General features: G+C 41.7%; 1 protein-coding gene across 4 annotated transcripts; it reads left to right on the top strand.

Annotated features, from left to right (window-relative positions):
• Nucleotides 1-409: 409 nt before the first annotated feature.
• AKAP17A (A-kinase anchoring protein 17A) lies at nt 410-11,480 on the top strand. 4 transcript variants are annotated; one of them, XM_071548265.1, is made up of 6 exons: nt 410-472; nt 783-954; nt 1,254-1,996; nt 3,909-4,057; nt 4,666-4,906; nt 6,380-11,480. In XM_071548265.1, exons 3-6 carry the CDS (start codon nt 1,322-1,324, stop codon nt 7,274-7,276), a joined length of 1,962 nt encoding a protein of 653 aa, XP_071404366.1. In that variant the 5' UTR covers nt 410-472; nt 783-954; nt 1,254-1,321; the 3' UTR covers nt 7,277-11,480. The 4 variants fall into 4 exon arrangements, with proteins under 4 accessions (XP_071404366.1, XP_071404357.1, XP_071404337.1 ...); XM_071548256.1 differs by having other exon boundaries at nt 783-918; XM_071548236.1 differs by having other exon boundaries at nt 783-1,996.
• The last annotated feature ends 1,883 nt before the right edge of the window (nt 11,481-13,363 follow it).

Here is a 13,363-nt window from a genome sequence, read left to right on the forward strand (position 1 = left end):
AAAGACTGGACGTGGCACTGAGGCCATGGTCTGGTTAACACAGCGGTGTTCTGTCCTGGCTTGGACTCCATGGTTTCCACTCTAATTCCAACCTGTGATCTGTGAAAGGAGAAAACCTGTCGTACTGGGAACCACAGCTGTCCCCACACGCAGGGTGCGTGGGCGCTCAGCTCTGCAGTGTCCCTGGGGACAGCAGGAAACCCAGGCCGAGCCGGGCCGGGTCGGGCCGGGCCTTCACCCATCCGGGGCCAAACACTCCCGCCGCGCTCCCGCCCCGCCGCCAGGCGGCGCCTCATGCCGCGGCAAGGCGATACCATAGAGCGGCGAGGCGGTACCATAGAGCGCGGCGAGGCGGTGCCATAGAGAGGCCCGCCCGCCCGCCCGCTGAGCCCTCGCGCCGCGAGGAGGCGGAAGCGGAAGCGGAAGCGATCCCCGCGGCGGCGCGCGGGGTGACTCGTCGTGGCGGGTGCGGGTGAGGCGGGCGAGGGTCCCGCCTGGGGGCGAGAGGGACAGACGGAGGGAGGGGGGTGCAGGTGACTCTGGAACCAGCGCGAGGCCTTCCCCGCTGCCGTGGTCCCTGGTGTCGCCCCGCCGCCCGGGCTCCTCCCGCCGGGGCAGGTGCCGGCGGGCCGTGCCGCCGGGGGTGGCCGCTGCCTGCGAAGGGACTCGGGGCGCTCCGCCGCCAAGTCCTGCGGAGGCTGCTCGGCGCTGCCGGCAGGGACGGGGAGGGGCGGTGCGACTTCGGGCTTTTAAATCAAAGAAACACTTTTCTCTCGTTGCAGACACTTTCCAGGTCTTCCTTCCGGAGAACGTGAGATCTGCTTCGGCGCCAGTCTGCTGGGGTTCACTGGTTGTTAAGTAGACTTGAGAGCGGTGTGACATCGCGCCGCCAGCCCCTTCCTTCCCTCCTGAGAAAGGGTAGCTGCTTTCTGAGCCATCACATACCAACCTCATGTATTCCTAAGATTATCATCAGCTTCTTCCTTTCTATTTTGAGGCCTTACAGAGGTTTAATTACTTATAGGCCCTAGTGGTTATAAAGTAATTTAATATGTTTGTACTACTCCGTTTTAATTACCTAATTCACTCCTGTATTAAGAGACATCGCTTTAACTTGGGAATGGTTAAATCGCCAAAGAATTAAATTATTTATGGATAAGGGCTATTTTATTTGACTACTGTTGGCCTGCAACTTAAACTTGCATCTTTTTTTATCCTATGCTTTTTCTTTGTTATGGCTGCTGCAACAATAGTTCATGATACATCAGAAGCTGTAGAGCTCTGTGCTCCCTGTGGGTTATACCTTAAGCCCATTACAAAAATGACCATCAGTGTGGCACTTCCTCAGCTGAAGCAACCAGGAAAATCCATTTCGAACTGGGAAGTGATGGAAAGATTGAAGGGCATGGTGCAAACTCACCAGTTTTCCACTCTGCGGATTTCTAAAAGCACAATGGATTTCATTCGGTTTGAAGGAGAGGTTGAGAACAAAAGTTTGGTTAAGTCTTTCCTGGCGTGCCTTGATGGTAAAACAATAAAGCTGAGTGGCTTCTCTGACATTTTAAAAGTGCGTGCTGCAGAATATAAGATTGACTTTCCTACGAGACATGACTGGGACTCGTTTTTCCGTGATGCAAAGGATATGAATGAGACTTTGCCAGGGGAAAGGCCAGACACTATTCACTTGGAGGGCTTACCTTGTAAGTGGTTTGCAGCCAAGGAGACTGGGTCAGAAAAGCCAAGTGAAGAAGTCCTTATAAAAGTTTTCCAGAAATTTGGGGAAATCCGTAATGTGGACATACCCATGCTGGACCCTTACAGAGAAGAAATGACTGGCAGAAATTTCCACACTTTCAGTTTTGGAGGCCATTTAAATTTTGAAGCTTATGTCCAGTACCGAGAGTACGCAGGTTTCATCGAGGCCATGAATGCTCTGCGAGGAATGAAGCTGATGTACAAAGGTGATGATGGCAAAGCAGTTGCTTGCAATATAAAGGTGAGAGACTGCAGGGGTTTTTTTATGGGAACCCATAGGAAAGACTTAAGTATAACTGATTGTTATTTCCATAGTGCTTGAAACCTGCGTCCATGTACTGTAGTGACGACAACAGGTGACATTGACAGGACTCATGCAGCTTTATGGAACAGCCATAGTGCAATTTTTAAAGGAAAATGCTGTCAGAAAAATGTGTTGTTAGACTGTGTGAACAAAGTGAGCGGAGTTTTGCATTTTCCTTAACAAGGCAGTTCTGGAAATAAGAACTGCTGATGGAAGGATCCAGTTTACGAATGTGACTTTCTAAACAGTTTCAGAAAATAGTATGTGTTTATAAATCTTGTGATTTCACTTAAAATTCTAATTTTGAACAAGTTCAGGCAAATTTCACCAGAAGGGTGATTTTAAAGTGCATTGTTTTTTCTTGTGTTCACTGCAGAGAGAAATTTGGGGTAAGAGGAATTTCAGAGCCTCTGTATTTGATCCCTGCATTGATAATGAGTCTACCAGACAAGTGCTAGAACTGTGAAGTTTAATAGCAGATGGCCTGGGGAATACACAGTTAATCATTTGTGTACCTTACACACAGAAAGGCCCTACAAAAATTTAAATGGGAATGGTCATCTCTAGCACAGTTTCATGTGCACGCACTACGCTTAATTATTAATGTTTAAGAACTATTTTTCTGTAACCTAATTGTCTTAGAAGTTACAGCTATGAGAGGAGAGAACAAGACAGTCTGTTCAGATGTAGTATCTTTGAAATGTGGCCTCAAGAAAACTTACTCTGGGGATGGTCTTTGCTTTTACATGTTTTTAGAGTGTTTGCCAATGTATTTTAGTATGCCCAATAGACATTCATCAAACCAGAAAGTGTATTTCAGGAGAAATCTGGGGTACTCCTATGTGTAATGTGGAACATGCAAATATTTATTCAAGTCAGTGTAAGTAAAATACTGTAGTTTTTCATCTCGTGGTCAAAGCTTGTCAGTTGCAGCATAAAAACTGTGCCTTGGCCCAGTGAAATTCAAACTGTTAACTTGCATGCAGGGGATCAGGGTTCCTGTCATACAAGGTCACAACACCTTTTCTGTTTCTGCCTATCTGGCCTTTCACCCATTTGTGAAACATCATTTTACATAGAGCCTGGGTAAATCAGACTGCAGAGTATGTGCCCTTGTTCTCTCTGCCGTGGTTGATGACCGTGGGTCTGCAGGAATGCTTTTTAGACCCTTGGTTCCACACAGAATGGGAGATGAGGACACCAGGGCTGTGATGTCTCCTGGTGTCCTGTTCCAACATGGCCAAGGTGTGTTCATGTCTCCTGGGAGCTGAGCATTTTTGAGATCTCATTGCTGAGATGTGTGTATCTTCCCTTTCTGTTCTGTTCCCACAACTTGGGATCTTCAGCCTGGTGTACCTCATCTTGATGTTAGAACTGGTAGGAAGGCACTTGTTTAAACCAGGTGCCGAGTGTTGTAGAACTATTTTATTTGCTGAATTTAAGAATCACAGTTTTAGACAGAAAGGGCCTTTATTAGACCCATTTCTACCTAGTCCTATACAGTCACTAACAGCATGAATAAATTAAGAGTTCTGTATGTGTCTGTTCTGACACGTTGAAAACATTGTACAGCCAGGGCCTGAACCACACTGGGGTTTATTTTTGGTTGTGAGACACAGAAATGTAAAGTGGTATCTGATTTTTCTAGAATGCATGCATTTAGTGCCCAGTTACCTGGCTACAGTAGCTGGTTCTTGCTCTGGGTATGCAGAGAAGTTCCCTTTGTTTTCAAAAAGATTTTATATTTCTGATTGTACTCACACTGGGGTCTAGGTTAAAATTGTGTGAGTTGTCAAGGATTTTAAATTCTCTTTCTCCTTATGACTGTTTTCAATTGTATCCTGTAAAGGTTTCTTTTGACTCAACAAAACATCTGAGTGATGCATCAATTAAGAAACGTCAGCTTGAAAGAGAAAAGCTTCAGGAGCTTGAAAAACAGAGAGAAGAACAAAAACGTAAAGAGAAAGAAGCTGAGGAAAAACAGAAGGAGGAAGAAAGGTATTTATCACTTCTTGCTCAGATATTTTTAACAATCAGGCATATAAAAATTACTGTTGCTCCTTCATATTAGCTTCAAAGATAAACACAAGTTTCCTGTAGCTAAAGTGAAGCACTTGAAACTGAGTAGGGTTATTTAGATTATCCCTTATGCTTATGTTAATTTCAAAATACTAAACCTACGACATACTCAATTTCCTGAAAATTGTGCCATTACACACCTGATCTCAGAAACCCTTGGCCTTTAGCGTAAGCTGCCATTTTCTCCTGATGACTGAAATAAAGATCACCACCCCTGCACACATTAATTGGCTCAGTATTTTACTTTCTACCGTGATAATTTTCTGCCCAGCTGCCTGATATGTTGTTAATGTCTCTGGTCACATAGGTTTAAAAAATAATTCCTTGTTGTATCCATGTTTTCTCTTCAAATTCTAAGTTTTTAAAAAATGGCAGTCTGATGACAGTTTGTTGTCTTCTGCTTTTGTTCTGCAGTAATCAAGACTTACTTGGAAACAAGTTTAAAGTATGAAATGTATTTTTACATAGAGTAGTAGTTTAAAATTGTACCTGACCCAGATAAGGTAAAAATATTAATCTCTTTTTAGGAAGCAGAGAGAGCTTGAAGAGTATGAGAGAGAGAGAAAAAGAGAAGAGAAGTTGCGCAAGAGAGAACAGAAACAGAAAGATCGTGAAGTTCGACGAAACAAAAAGCAACTTGAAAAGCTTCAAGCTGAAGAACAGAAAAAACTGCAAGAGAAGATAAAGCTAGAAGAAAGGAAGCTCCTGCTAGCACAGAGAAATCTTCAGTCAATTAGATTAATTGCAGAACTGCTAAGCAGAGCAAAGGTAACTTTTATTTCAGAAGCTAATGAAGAAAGGAACAGAACAAAACCCTTTACTGACTTGATACAAGGTGGAGAGCACTGTTCCTTAAACATCAGGTTTACTACCTCTCCAGATGCTATTCCTTAGACAAAAAATTCAGGAAAGTGAAATGAAACAGTATTTATCCCTTGGCAAAATATGCACATATAAGTAAATGGAAGAGTGAACTTGAACCTGTAGTCCCGAGTAGCATTTTTTACCTATAAATTAATTGGCAGGCTTGATCATAAGTCCAGTAAAATGATGTGTGAGCATTAGTGTTGATCTTAAGTCCAGTAAAATAACGTGATAAAGTGAACTAAACATAGAAGATAAGATGTAAGATTCCCTTTTTTTTTTGGTTCCCATTTTGATGCTCTTTCCCATCTGGCTTTCAGCAATTCTGTTAACTGTTCTTTGCTGTTTCAGAGAATGAACTTCCTTCAGCTTATATTTGAAAATGTGCAGAATTATTTTTCCTTGGGAAAAGTACTATCAGCAAAGGATTTAAATGTTAGATCTTGTCTCCCTAACAGTAGTATTGTTATTTTTTCACTGAAACAATGAAGCTTAAGACTTGGACAAAGTCATATTGGAGTGTAATGTACGTTGAGTATATTCTGTAGAAATTAAAAGCTGTGTAGCAAAGCACAGGGGGTTTTCTGTGATGCCAGCGTGCCTCAGGAGTGGTTTTGAACTCGTGCAGTGCTATGTACAGACCAGTTATATACTAGAAGAAGGGAGAAATGCTTTTTGCAGGCTTTTTGCATCTGTGGAACGGAGTGTGTTTCTTTCAGTTGGAAAATTTCAAGGTCTACAATAAGGCATTTGACTGGGTCAGAATAAAAATACAGTTTAAACTTTTGTTTTCAGTATTATTTCTAGGGTTGTTGACAAAATGAAATCAGTTTCTAAATAATATTTTGCTATTTAATTACTTGATGTTTTCTGTGGATTCATTGTAAAGTCATCTATGAACACCAGATTGAAATCATCTAAGAGAAATTCTTCTCGATCAAATTTAAAAACATTTAAATGTGACGGGTTTTTTTTAAATTAGACTGAAACCTTGAATTGTATTGATAAATGTATTTCAATATTGCAGATTTCATATGCTGTTTTAGTGTGTGTGACTATTGTTATATTAAGGAGCCATGAAGACAAAGCTTTGTTTTTGCTGTGTGAAACATCTAGGAGCAATTAACACTCAAGAATTGTGGACCAATAATGTTTCACCTTACAACAGTTATATACTAGTGGGCTTTGTTGTTTGATTGGCTTTTGATTTTTTTCTCTTTAAGAATGAAACACCATTTTATTTTGAGATAGTTAAGTTCTGTTTGTTAGATTTCATTTTCATATTGCTGCTTTTGTGTTATGGTATAACTTGGAACCATGAGCAGGTATACAAATTTTTTTTTGTTTACTCTTCCCTTTCCTTTGACTGTCTTTCAGGCAGTAAAGCTTTTGGAGCAAGAACAGAATGAAGAAAAGACTTGTCTTCAGCAGCTGGAGGAGAGACGAAGGCTCCAGGAGGCTGAGCTTAAACGTGTGGAAGAGGAAAAAGAGAGAGCGCTGGGGTTGCAGAGAAAAGAAAAGGAACTGAGGGAGAAACTACTGAACAATCTTCTGAGCAAGAAAATGGATGCAGTTAATCAAAACAAAGAAGAAACTGATGCATCTCAGTCTGACATGCCGAAAACCCCTAGTATTGTTTCACACACTGTATCATCCAGCTGCATCACTTCTACCTCAGGACAGGGTGTTACTGGCAAGCTGGCTTCAGGCTCCCAAATAGAAGTAGCATCCCCTGAAAGTGTAAAAACTCAATGCAAGTACTTAAATGGCAACATTCATGACAAAGTTCACGTCAAAGAAGGTCAGAATCTTCATCCTGCAGACTCTGAGAGGTGTTCTGAGAAGAGAGGTTCTGGGGTACCTTCATGTGTTCCCACCAATAACCAGGACCAGAAGAACATCTCTAGCTATGACCAGAATACTCGCAGGAAGGACTCGCACTGTGAGCAGGACAAACGTAGCACAGAGCCAAGGAGAAGGAAGAGCCGTTCATGTAGCAGCATAAACAGTGATGACAGTAAGGGCAAACGAGAGAGCAGCAGACACAGGAGAGATGTGAGTTACTGGGATGAAAAGCACAGGAAAGAGAGGAAGTATTATAGACACTCCAGCAGAAGTTACAGCCCTCGACGAAGTCGTAGTCCTCGTCGAAGAAGTGTAAGCCCCAGACGTTCACGTTACAGAAGAACTCGCAGTAGGGAACGTAGACGAGACAGAAGAGAAAGAAGTCGTAGTCGCAGAAGTGTGAGCAGGAGGCGAAGGCACCGGAGGTGATCCCTCAGTAAGCGAAGGAGTACTTGGAGTGGGTAGTGGAGCCCTTGGCTTCTTTGAAAGGCGGTGGTTGGACAAAAGGGCCAGAAAGTTGTGAACCAGGCGTCATTGGTGTGACTGCTATAGAAAATGCATTTGTTTCAACCAATGCTTAGCTTGAATCTAGTCCCTGAAACAGATGCCTGATTTTTTTGACGTTGCTTCCTTTGTTGTCTCTTTCTACGTTTCTACCACAATGAAGGTATAACCACCTGTACTTGTGCTAAAAGCCAACCTGTTTTCTTCATTTTCAATTTTCTAAACCTTAATTTTAGTGTGTTTAGTTTCTGTCTCAGTATCGTTGAAATTGGCTTGAGAAGTATATGGGTGTCAGTTACAGGAACTCCAGAGGTTACAAGATACTACATACAAATTTGATTTTCTGTTTTCTGGTGCATTCAATGAAAATGTGTTTAACAAAGTAGAGCTTTTACTGATTGAGGTGGATAGCAGGACTTTCATATTTTTTTAGGCACTGACTATAAAGATATGCAGGATACCTTTTAAATTGCTGTGATTCCTCCACATGTCTGTATGATGCCAAGCTTTGTGGCCCAAATTATTCTGACATGTAATGCCTTTGTATACTAGTACTTTTCATGTAAGAGAGGCACACTGGTGTAGGAATTAAGAAGCAGTGATAAAATGATTGAAAGTTGTTCCAATGTTTTGTTGACATATTTGGCTTTGTAATTACTTCAGGCGGCATAGAGCTACTTGAAACATTTTTTTCAGGTATATAAAGAGCTAGACATTGTCTTGAAAAAGGGGCCTTCTTGCTAAATTATTTTTACTTGTGGTGTTAAAAAGTAAGGCTGCAGTGTCTCTTATTAAATCCATTTAAGAATACTTTTGCTTCTAAAATGCAGCTCAGGAATATTAAAAGCTATAACATTACAGTGAAAGAGTTTATTTTGCATTTTTATGGTAAAATTAAAAAGAACCTTTCCAGTGAACTGAAGTTGCTGTTTTCATATGTCAATATATTTAAATCTGTAGAAGCGCCATATAAGAATGGTTTGTTGAAAATATCACTCAATACATTTGAATAATGAAGTTCAGTCACTCTTCTTGATGGTCCTGTTATGTTACAGCTATGTTAGCTGTTAATTCAGCAGGACAGGTGCTCTATATAGCCTTCAGATGGCATTTTCCTCATACTGATGCTGCTGAAATCTTTGTAGTTACTAGCTGTAAACAGAAAAGGTCAACACTGACAGCACTACATTCTGAGGAGCTGTTGTGCCCCTCGAAGACAGAGAGGCCTAGAGAAATCAGAGGACTGGGCAATCAACAACTGTATGAAATTTAGCAATGGCAAGCATTGGATTCTTCATCTGGGATGGGGCAACCCTGGATATGTGTACAGATTGGTGACCGAGAAGCTGGAAAGCAGCCCTGCTGAAATAGGTCTGGGGGTCCTGGTCAGTGTGAAGTTGAAGAGAATCAACGGTGTGCCCTGGCAGCCGAGAGGGCCAACTGTGTCCTGGAATGCATCAAGCAAAGGGTCGCCAGCTGATGAAGAGACACCTCCCAGGTTGAGGGAGGTGATTATCCTCTGCTCTGCACTGATGCAACCTGACCTCGAGTGCTGGGTGCAGTTTTGGGCCTCACAGTACAAGAAAGATATAAAGCTTTTAGAGAGCATCCAAAGGAGGGCAGTGAAGATTGTGAAGGCCCTTGAGGAGAAGCCGTATGAGGAGCAGCGGAAGGCACTTGGTCTGTTCAGTCTGGAGGAGACTGTGAGGAGACTTCATTGCATTTTACAACTTCTTGTGAGAGGAAGTTGGCAGACAGGCACTGATCTCTTCTCTGTGGTGACCAGTGACAGGACTCAAGGGAATGGTCTGAAGTTGTGTCAGGAAAGGTTTAAGTTAGGTTTTAGGAAAAGGATCTTTACCCAGAGGGTGGTTGGGCATTGGAATACGCTCCCCAGGGAAGTGATCACAGCACCAAGCTTGTCCAGACTGATATCTTGGGTGGGGATCTTGATAATGTCAGGGAGATAATCAGGGAGATGTTTACAGTGCTACTTTCAGGAAGTCGTCAAGCTATGAATGCAGTGTTGTTGCCAAGGAGTGGAAAAAGTTAAGGCAGTGGCAGTCACCAAAAAGTGTTGGGAGTCATACTAGAAGAATCCAGTCCCTGATGTTTAGGGCAATTTCTGAGGCCCAAAAAAATCATAGAAAGGTTTGGATTGGACCCCCAAAGACACAAGATCTTAAAAGATTGTCTAGTTCCAGCTACCCCAGCCATTGAGAGGAACACCTTCCACTAGTCCAGGTGTCGCAGGTAGAGTGGGAGCTTCAGACTAAGTCTATTAGAAAGCCATCCTCTTGAGGTGCACAAAGAACCCTCTTGCTTTCTAAACTCCTCCTCAGAAGTCTAGGTGGATCCGATCTTAGCCCCAGATTTTGTCAATAGTTTAAGGAATTAGGAACCTTTTACAACTTCATCCCACAAGATTAAGGATAGCAAACCAGATATATAAAAATAAATTTTTATTATAATAAATGATTAGACAAAAATATCGTAATCCAAATGATTTACACAGTATAGAAGCTAAAACTAGTATAGTGTACTATATCAAAGCAATTATATTGAAGTAAGAAAAAAGCAGAGATTGATGTTACTCACCCATACCAACAACCGTGGACAAATCAGCATCAAGGAGTAACCCTGAAGGGTGGCCCAGACTTGAGGAATCGTCACATACATTCCAAGAAAGGGATATCTTAGAAGAACCTGTTGTTTGAAAGTGGGACTGGACTTTTACAGTCTAAAGTGATTGACTGTCAATCATGTCTCCAGGTCAGCTGTGTCTGCTTAGCATTTTTAGATAATACTTTAGTACCAGGTCTGCCACATCATCTCACTATTAGGATGTTTAACTTGGCTTGATGAGTCAGATGGGTTTGAGCATAATTCAGCACCAAAAGCAGCATAACACACCCTCTCTCACTTCACCACTGATGGCTTTGCAAAATAAGGCACTGTTCAAATTGTTTCGCTCCATTCCAGGGAGAGTATCTTGCTATCCAGGTTGCTCAGAGCCCCATCCAGACTGGCCTTGACCACATCTAGGAATGGAGTATCCACAGCTTCTCTGAGCAACCTGTTCCAGTGCCTCACCACCCTCACAGTAAAGAATTCTTAATACCCAATTTAAACATTCTCTACTATCAGTTTAATGCTAATAATTTTATTTATTTTTAAAATTTAACTTATTTTTAAAAATTAAATTTAATGGACTTTCTTTTTTAATTAAAAAAAATAATTAATGCTATTACCTCTTCTTCTGTAACCACATGCCTGGAGGATGTTCAGTTGTCACACTTTAATAATCCTTTAGCTTAATGCACCATGTCCAGTACTGGCTTCATGCAGGTACTGAGTTGTCTATAGTGCTTGTATTCTTTTCACAGCAGCTTCAGGAAGAAAAGCCTGAAAGTGCTTTGAAGCTACTTACTGATGTTTGCAAATACTTTCTTTCCGAAGTGCAGAGGGAATATGGAAGAAGTCCTCTTTCAGTCAGATGGCTGAACCAAATCAAAACCTCTTAAGACTCCTAGTACCTAAAGTCTCCTAGGAACTGCTCTGTTCAGTTTTACCTAGTCTAAAACTTAGCAGTATTGTTGCTTCAGGTATGTGTTTTGCATTGAAACTTCGGAATCTTTTCAGGGCAGGATCCTCAGAAATGGATATTTTGTCATGTGTCCTGTGTCCTTGTACTGGGTCTGGCAGTGATGGAGTTAATGAGCTCCATTTTTTTCTTTCAGTCACACCCCTCCCTGAAGTGGTGGAGTGACACTGGGAGGGGACACAGCTGACCTCAGATGACCAAAGGATGTCCTGTGCTATATAATGGTCATACTCAGCAATAAGAGCAGAGAGGTTTGACTTTCCAAAGTAACCACTGCTGGGCATCAGTTTGCTTGTGGTCTTCATAGATGATGGTAAAGAATCTTGAGAAGCAGTTGAAACTGTAATCTTAATAAGGTCACAAATATAAATCATGTCATACCCCATATAGTTTATTCAGGATTTTATTATGGTGGAGGTATGTGCTTGTACTACTTCAAAAACCTCTGATGAAATAATTAAAGAATCTAATTTTTCATAGAAAAAATTGCTCTTTGTTCTGCATTGATTTTCAGTCAGTCCATTTCTACCAAGTATCTTCTCGGAGTCTTAATGTTTGAAATGAAAAAACCTAAGATACCCGCAGGTTTTATAATGGCTTCTAGAAGTTGAAGTACCAAAGTTACTGATGTTTTCCCCTACTTTGGAAGACTGTTGTTATGCTAGTTGCATAAATCTTGTTTGGATTTGCAAGACTGACTTTCAGGACCTGTCTAAAACCAGATAAAATTAGTTTGTGTTTTTTCTTGTAAGTCTTGGTTACTTCTCCGTTAGACTGCTGTTTGAAAAGTTGAAGCCTGGATGTGAACTTTCATCTTGACTGAATGAAAGGCAGCCCCAAGGATACAGGGCAAACAAATCCTTGAAGATGGTGGAAGACTTCAGTACTTGTCATTCCTGCAGAGGTGTTAAGCTTATCCTATGCATTTGATTATCTGACTTCATTTGTTTTGTGTCCTGCTTTTGAAATTTGGAGCTCTTCCTATGCCATTGCAAAGCCAAGAACTCAAATAATTCCCAGCTTCTTGCCTTGTGTCAGGCAGCCACACCTGTCAACTTTAAGCTGTTTTAAAATCAACCTTTGTTGCTGGGGAAAGCTGATGTTCACTCTTGACTGGTATGTTTTTTTTTTCTTCTTTAGTGGAAAGATTTTCCCAACAAGCATGACTGGTGTCCATAAATACAGGGTGTATATCCCATTAAGCCATGGGCTACTTCACACTACAGCACTGTGTTCATGCCTGCTGGAAAGCGTTGGCAACTGTGAAAGAGACCTGAGACTTATTCTCCATACTAAGTCCCAAGAAGTGCCCAAGGTTTCTTCCAATGCTCTGCCTCTCTTCTTGAGTTTTAAAACACATGAGTAGACAGACAGTAGGAGAGTTTTCTCAGTTGTGAGGATGCACCTCTCTTGTTGAAGTCAGCTGCACCAGAGATTTCCTATCTGTCACCACAATGTCTCCCTTTTGTCCTTGCAGAGGTGCCAGGAGAATAGGACTGAATGGGAACCAGCCTTGCTCATGAGGTTGTGTAGGGTTCTGGAGTGTGTTAATCATCTAATGATAGAAGGGAGCATGTGACCTATTCCTGTGACCTGCTTATCACAGACTGCTTTCAGAAAGGTCTGAGCTGAAGAGGCTGGGAAGTTTGCGGGCCAAAGCTTCTGAGCCTCCCTGTGCCGTGCAGGAGCTGGTGCATGTGCTCTTTGCTCATTGATGTCTCATCATGGCTGTTGGCAGTGGCCACCAGGAGTGGTTTTCATGTAGCCCTTTTGAAGCAAAGAACATGACTCTCAAAAGGGTAGGAAAGATTTCCTGTCACTGTGGACAGTGTTACCACACATTCCTGTTCTTATCCTTAAAGAAGAATGTCTCCTCCTCCTTTATCTGTCTAAGAGCAAATGAGCCTCTGCACTTACCAGCCTTTCAGCCTGCAACTTTTCTTTTTATCTCCTGGCCTCAGCCTGCACTAGGTGACTCAGGAAGCAACTTATTCAGACTACAGCTTCTCCACAAGAGCAAGGCCAAGCCCTTTAGTATGATTATTGTGGTGCTTTCCGTCTGCTTACTGGCTGCTCTCGTAAATTAATTTTTATATTTGACTCAACATGAGTCAAATTGCCAGAAGTAATTGATATTAGTAAAAAATTATTATCAAAGCTGTGACTATATCCATATTCTTTTTCTAATTGGCTCTACCTTTGCAGAGTAATCTATTCAGTGACCTAGAGTAAGGATGTAAGCATAATTAGGCATGCATATAAAAACATTTGATATGTTATCTGGAAGCATCATCCTTAAAGCAGACAAACAAAATGGGAATTTTTGCAGTTGCTTCCAAAATTGTGAGCATAGGATTCTATCAGTGCCACAAGGCTATAAACAAAAGCTAATGAGAATTGATTGCTCT

This window comes from Pithys albifrons, chromosome 1 (assembly GCF_047495875.1).
Source record: "Pithys albifrons albifrons isolate INPA30051 chromosome 1, PitAlb_v1, whole genome shotgun sequence".
Classification (NCBI taxonomy): domain Eukaryota; kingdom Metazoa; phylum Chordata; class Aves; order Passeriformes; family Thamnophilidae; genus Pithys; species Pithys albifrons.

Excerpts from the sequence above, each read along its gene's own strand:
- AKAP17A (XM_071548236.1), top strand. The coding sequence starts at position 1,235 with ATGGCTGCTGCAACAATAGTTCATGATACATCAGAAGCTGTAGAGCTC. Across the intron at positions 1,997-3,908 it reads CAGTTGCTTGCAATATAAAG|GTTTCTTTTGACTCAACAAA; the intron begins GTGAGAGACTGC and ends TATCCTGTAAAG. Across the intron at positions 4,058-4,665 it reads AAACAGAAGGAGGAAGAAAG|GAAGCAGAGAGAGCTTGAAG; the intron begins GTATTTATCACT and ends ATCTCTTTTTAG.